At 39.6% G+C, this 7524-nt stretch overlaps 1 protein-coding gene across 1 annotated transcript in view; it reads left to right on the plus strand.

Annotated features, from left to right (window-relative positions):
- The window catches only part of LOC6553629 (protein timeless homolog), a 67239-nt gene that overhangs the window by 24245 nt on the left and 35470 nt on the right, over positions 1–7524 (plus strand). Inside the window, exon 11 of the mRNA XM_001980276.3 lies at positions 921–1021. Within this exon, the coding sequence (XP_001980312.1) occupies positions 921–1021 (101 nt within the window). The remainder of the gene's footprint in view (positions 1–920; positions 1022–7524) is intronic.

The following is a 7524-nucleotide window of genomic DNA, read 5'->3' on the forward strand; positions in this document are numbered from 1 at the left end:
GCCTTGCATCAGGAAAATTTTTCATTGAAATAAATAGTTTATCTGCTGGCGCGCACAGCACAACAATATTGAATATGATCGAACTAAAAAGCCAAAAGCCCCAAACCGCCGGCTCGATGGTTTTCATAGATTTTTCATGGTCCATAATTAACCAATATTCGCCCCTGACCAGCATAGTGGCACACTAAAAACCGCTAATTATCGCCACGCCACATCGCTGTAAAAGTTGCACGCAAAATATTGTCGCATAACTTTTAAATGAGCGCAGGCAAATGCTGATCCGAGCTCATGGATGATGGGTTTCTGTGGGCTCTGTTGCACATTGTCCTATCCGTCTGGTGGCAACTAACGAGCTCCGAAAATGAGACCCGCAGGATTGCAGTCATGGAGCATAGAGCACATTGCGTATACGCCATGGAGGCCACAGCGGACAATATGCAGCGGGCGTGGCCAGGGGCATGTCAGTCAATTTATTGGCTGGAGGACAGCGGGAAACATAAGTTGCACTATCGCCTACAAGCACGGCCACAAATAAGCATAAATATGTCGCTTAGAGGGACTTACTCCACATTCCTTACTGACTGCCTGCCTGATTTGATTGATTTGGAATGAAGAATTAAATGAAAATTGGCATTTACATGGAGCTCCAATCTCATTGAGCTCCATGTAAATGTATTTGTCCAAAAAAATAAATAAACTGTACAAAATTGTAAATACTTATTAAAATAAAATGTTTCTGCAATTCCGTTCGGTTTCTAAATTTGTATAATTTCTTTAGAAGCTTAAATTTAATTTAGTGAGTCAAGCTTTAGTAAACATATCCTGGTTAATACATCAATTTCCTCTGTACTCCCCCATTTAATGTAACATATTTTTCTGTTTTTTTTGTTCTAACGCATCCTTTGTTGTGTATTCCCCAGGGAAGTTTGGCCGGAGAACGAAGTGTTCGGTGCAATTTCCGCTGCACCGGAAGACGAGCTGCTGCTCCTGCGAGAGATTTTCATGTACAACATTACAACAGGTGAGTGAAAAAACCGAGAGAGAGATATGCAGGTAAGGGACAGGACATAACCCATTCTCCACGATTTTAATTATTGTTTATTACTATGCATTATGGAGGAGCGTGCTGGCACAAGCTTTGCCTGACCGTTGTTTTAATTAAAAATGAAAATCTGCCACTTGGCTTTTGCGTGTCATTTATCTTGCGCTGTCTGTTGCCTCGCAATGCGCCCTGCGCCCGTTGTCCTTCATCCTTCGTACTTCGTCCTTAATCCTGCACATCGCAGTCCTGGACAGTTGGTGCAGCCACTTCCGGTGCAGCATTTTGCATCTCCAGTCTATAAATTTGCTAGCTGAAATAAGCCAAATTATGGCGCAACTTTCAGTGCTGTCTGTCGATCTTTGTGTGTTTGTGTGTGCGCATGTCCTTGTTGCATTGTCTAAGTTTTTGCAGGCCCCGTTTGGCTTTTTGCCTTCTGGCCAAGAAGCCTCGTCCTTCGGGCCGCCAAAGTTCGCTTAACAAATTATCCAAGAGAAATTCTTGCGCTTCATTAAAAGTAAAAAATGGGGCAGCAAAGGACGAGCATTTCCTCACCCCTTATCCCTACCCCTGTATTTTCTTTGCTTTTTTCTGGCAGCTCTTCGCCATGCCGGACTAAATGAAAATATATTAAACGCGTAATTGTTTTATATTTTTTTTTTTGTTGGCCAAGTGCATTGGTTTGTGAAATTCGTGTTGTTGGGATTCGTTCAATTTGAGAGTCAGCGGAGCGTTGACAATTCGCTGCCCATTTCAGGTTCCTTGTCTGTCGTCTGCTGTTTGCCAGGATATTTTGTTTACTCTTGACATGACTTTTCAATTTGCCTTTGAAGCACCTGAAATGCAAAAGCCGCGCAATTTTTGTTGAGTCTTCTCTAATGGCTTCTAGATTTTGACAACCTATACCTATACCTTCATTCATACGCTGCACATTCGGGCTTATTCCGTTTGTATATATATGCATTTATGTTCATGTATCTTATCGCCTCACTGCAGTTTCCGGCTTTCGTGTATTTCGCTTCGCAGAATTTGAAAGCTGCGGTGGCATGGAAAAGTTTTGACAAGCGCTTTAAAACGCATCCATGGCTGACACTCTTATTCCTTTTTTTTTGTCTTTTAATGAAATTTATACAATACAAGGACGCCAAAGATGTCGCTGCCAACGCAAAAGTTTGCAACTTTTGCTGCTCCGTGCAGTTAATCGAGATTTTTGTGTGCGAAAATTTATGATTTCCGCCGTGAAAGCAAAGTCATATCAAGAGTTTTTGTGTGTTCGGTATATATCAGGTTTTCTCTTTAAACAAAGAGTTACGAGCCAGATGAACTACTTATTTAAAAAAGTTTTTTCAGTAGTAAACTGTAAGTCTTTATCTATAAAAAGTGGAAGGCTTTGTTGGAGTATGCTGAACAAAAATTGAGCTTAAAGGGCAAGTACATATTTTAGATTAAGCTTTAAATTTCTAGTGAAAGGAAAACATTACTTTCTTAGGACTTTTAATTAGTTTAAAGTCATGTGCTTGGCCATTTCATACTAATAAGACGTGCTGTTTATATATACTTGTAATTTTAATAGAGTGAAACACAATACCGCCACATAGTTTTGGTGCTCAAGGAATCCCTTTGTATGGTAAATTTAATTAAATTTCAATTTAAGTAGCATACCCATATTGCCTTACAAATGGATTGAACAATGTCTGGACAATGCCCCTTTTTGGTTGTGGCTGTGTGTGGGTGTGGGCATGGCTGTGTGTGTGGGTGCGAGGTGCGCATCCTTTTACTGTTTCGTCCGTGTCTGTGCCTTGGAGCGTCCCTCCTGCCACCCCGCCATCCTGCCATCCGTCCATGATTCCATGGGTCCACATGAAAGAGTCTCCGTTGGCGCTCAAACGCAGCGCTTAAAGCATTTGAAACCCTCTTTTATGTCTGCGTCATCGGTTTTATTTTTTACCCCATCGATAGGGTTGAGCTCGTTAAGCTTATGAACAAAAGCGTGACCAGTTCTAATAGCAACCATGGGATTTGAAGGGCAGCTTAACGCCCGCCGGCCATCAATAGATTGATGTTCAGTTGACAGTTTTGCCGGCTGCAACAATATGCATTTTGCAAAAGAGACATCAGCCATATACAAAAAATTCGGACCCACACCCACCACAAATTTATATAAAAGCTCATGCTAATGCCCCAGCCATAAAAACCGAATCAGTCCCCAAAGTGGCCATTGAATGGGACTGTACGAGTATGTGTGTCCCTCCCGCTTTTTGCCCTCGAACATTTTATTAATTACCGGCGACCGCAAACTTTATGTAGTAAACTCCCAGCCTGTGGTTTGGCTTTAATTAATAATTTTTTACGTGACTTACCCATTGAATGGTGCATGTCGGCCATGAAATCAGGCACTACAAAAAAATAATGTGCGAATAAGCAAGTTTGCTGCACTGAGATCTTTAAAAAGCATTATCAATTATTAATCTATCCTTAATCCTTAATCCTTAATCTATCAAATTAACCTAACAAAAGAAAAACAATTATACAAACCATAACTTTATATACAAGATAACTGGAAAGTTATTTTTCTTCAGCTGGCTTTTAGTGTTTTCATTTCGAGCTAAACTTAAACCTTTTTTCTTTCTTTATTCTGAATTTAAATGCCACTTTGACTGTGAATAACTTCTGACAATACAAATTATTTATTCATCCGTCTAACTGGGTATAATTGAGTTGAATCGAATCGTATCCCCCCCATTTAATTATTACACTTCATATTAAATTGGCTTTGTGCAAGAGTGCCGGACGATGGGCAAGACAAACAGCCAGTGCATTGACACTTTGCATAATTTATAACACTTGTCTGTGTGGGTTCTCGTACCCCTGGATACATATGTACATATGCAGTCCTTGTTTCAATTTCAAATTGAAATGCAAACTTAATTTCGGACGGGAAAAAGAGAAATACACATCGCAGGAGGTGTGAGAGTGCTGCATGAGAGTCTGTTTGCTTAGTTAAATCTTAATCAAGTTGCTTCGTTGATTTCGATTTGTGGCGCGCATAATAAATGAGGAGTCCTTTGTCCCGCCGCTTCCGGATCCCCCTGGCAAAGCGAAATCAACGCCCAGGACTCGTACAAAAATAACACAAAAATCCACTCAAGTGTTAAAACAAGAATAAAAAAAAAAGAAAACCAAAAAAAAATGCCAAGCGCTAACGGGGACAGTGAATATATTTGTGTATATGTGTATTATTTCAAGTCCTGCCAAGTCTGTGCGCCAAGTCCTTAACTGATTTCCCAGCGCAAACAAGTTGGTCTCTCCAGTTGTCGTTGTTTTGGTCCTGCGTCCTGAATCCTGAATCCTGTGTCCTGTGTCCCCTGTCTTTTTCTGCTGCTGCTGCACCCCGCTCTTGGTCCCGCATAAAAATACAAAGTTTATGTTATGAACACAAATAAAAACAAAAGCACACAACAAAGCTCGCCCAAGAACAACGGAAAGTGCGCAAAAAATACGAGCCAGGAAAGGAATAAAATACAATAAAATGAAATAAAATATCCACAACAGCACACAACAAGAACAGAGTCATTTGGACACTACCGAACTGCACACAGAGAATAAAATCAGGGCATGAAATCTTGAAAACAGCATACTGAGTATACCTCAAGCATATTTTGACTAACCAGAATCGAACAGACCCTAATTCCGTACAATTTCTACGTCTTAGAGGCTTTTACATGCATAAATAAGTCTACAAAGGGGTTTTAAGTATTCTCTTACAATCATTTGTTGATAGCTGATTCTATCTCGTTGATTTTTCATCACTTTTGCTAAGAAGAGTCGGGGTTAATAGCAATTTCTTTGGGTGTAAGACTCCTACCCCCTTTTAGCAGTATATTTGCAAGTTGACGTGTCGTGTCTGCTGTCCCCGTTTTCCAAATCCACTGCCACAAGGAGTGCGATACCAGACGTCAACCACAACACCCATCAGTACACACTTCCACTCCTCTATGTATATGTATTTGTATATGTATATGTAGTGAACCGAGAGTTCCGGATGTGGATCTGGATGCGGATGCGGATGGTCCGGTGATGACACTTACTCAATTAGGTGACTTTTCTCGACACTGATTTGCCTTTCTTCTGGCCATTTTTATTGGGTCGTAACTTTCTGCTGGAGAGTTATCCTCTTCGTTTACCTTGATTAGTTTACTTAGCTCTTGTGCTGGCTTTTCATCATACAGAACTCACTTTTAGTTTTTCAATTTCGCAAATAATTCGATAATGTCTTTGAAAAAACCGTTTACTAATGTGCATGTGCTCTATAGTCTATGCTTTTTTTCAATAACCAGCGTAATCAAGTGCACGGGTTTAAACTTTAAAGCCATACTTGTGTGTGTTCTGTAGGAAGAGCAAGCATTTCAGACCAGAAATGGATAAAATTGATTTTTTATAAAGAATAAATAAAAGTGCACAAATTTAAAACATTAGTAATGCGAGGCTTTGTGTAATTTAAAACCTGCATGCGATTAAGTTTAGCTAAATTTACATTGTGTTCGTTTACCTTCTGTTTTTTTATTTGCCCATTCGTCTCGCTATTTTTTCTGTTTTTCATAAATAAACACACACAAACCGCACCTGTGCTCTCACTTTTCTCGTGGGATTTTCGGGCCTTTGGGCCTCCCACTGTTGGCGGCAATGACATTCAAAATGTGTAATGTGAAAAAGTAGCCGAAAAATTTAACTTTAAATTGAAAAAACAAAAAGTTTGTTGGCGGGCGCAAAGACTTTAGAATCCCGCTTGGAAAAAACACACAAAAATGCGGAAAAACTTGTGTGCGGAATTTTACCTCTAGTAAACATAAAACGTTGCATACTTTGGGGACACTAGCTCGCAACTGGGCGACAATAAAAAGCAAGGAAAGCGGTGAGACCGATGCAGGAGTTCGGGCGAGGGGAATAGAAAGGGGTGTAGAGTTGGGAAAAAGTCATAACGAGTGCAAAACCATGAAATGAAATCGTTCCCGCCCCCAAAACCCCTTTCACCTGATTTTCCAGGAACATTTGGCTATATTGGAATACCCTTATCAAAGCTGACACGTGAGGAATTTATTTTTCCTTGTCTAAGAGCTAAAAGCTCAACAACAAAATTTGCAATCCTGTGGAACGCTAACGGCTTACAAAGTATTACGTGTAGGTTTAAGCCTAACCAACGATTAAATTGTATAATAATGGAATGAAAAATAGTAGTCATAGTATACAGCCTTTGTTAAATGAATTACTGATATTGTTTGTATACTGCTAAAAAGAATGCAGTTTTATCCGTTGGCCTATGAGGATTTTGTAAAAGGAATTAAAAATAAAACTCTGAGCAGAGATGGAATTCATTCAATGCTGGAGCGCAGGTATCCAAAAATGTTTTTATGAAAATAAGATTTCAATTTTTTCCCCAATTTAATTAATAGGATTGCAAACTTTCAGCAGCGTTGATAATACCCGCTGCAAGCGTATAAAAACTCTGCCCGTATGGTATAATACGAGCCGTTTTACATTCGACAGTTGGGGGATGCCCTGGGAGTGTTACACATGGATGCGACACCCCTAGGATCGCTGCTCCCTGATTCCCTACACGCACTTGGGCGGATGATGGAGCAATGTGTCCCTGGAGTGCACTACGTTGCGTATACGTAATGTGGCCGTGCTTTTTGGCGGCGCTGCATTAAAAATGAATGCAATTTAAAGTTGCCAGTGTGCCAACCTCGCGGTGTACGGCTATCTGCGTGTGTATTTTTTATTTCTTGGTCCCACAGCACATCAACAGCCCGCAGAATTTTGTGCATATTTATTTATAAAAAGCGAAAGGAAAAAAATGTTAGTTTGCCTTCCCTTTTTTTCTTTTTTCGGCATGAGTGACGCTAATGGAGCCCCATTTGGCTGCACTGCTCCGAAAATCAATTAGATAAAGTTTTCCCCCAGCTGTGCTCTCTCATATACAAGTTTAAAAAAGGCAGCCAGCCCCACACACGCGTATAAACAAAGTCAAACATTTTTCAATTGAAGCAACCGCTGCAGTAAATTGCAAAAAAATTAGCAGTTAGCTGCCAGAGAAAATTTCCATTGACCTGCCCTTTACTTCTTGCATTTTCCCGTTTTCCGTTTATCTTCGCATACTCATTAGGGCAAAAGTACAGATTGTCTTAGAGTGGCCTGGCACTGGAAGAAATTATTGACAAATTAATTAATTTTTTTTGAGATGAAAGTATGAAAAAAATTAACCTAAAAATAATACAGCTATAGTAGTTGGGAGAAGTCTTTTTGCTTATTATCTAATATAAACTGTATGAAACAAGATATTTTAAGTCATTTGTAAATTTGCCTGCACAGTATTTGTTTAGTGTTTTTAATGTACATTATGTAATTAGTTAATTTAAAATTGTCGGTAAACACTTATTTTGTTTCAATTAAGCTGACAGCGTAAAATCAGATATTTTTTCCTGTGA

This window comes from Drosophila erecta, unplaced genomic scaffold (genome assembly GCF_003286155.1).
Source record: "Drosophila erecta strain 14021-0224.00,06,07 unplaced genomic scaffold, DereRS2 tig00000000-arrow-pilon, whole genome shotgun sequence".
In the NCBI taxonomy this organism is placed as follows: Eukaryota; Metazoa; Arthropoda; class Insecta; order Diptera; family Drosophilidae; genus Drosophila; species Drosophila erecta.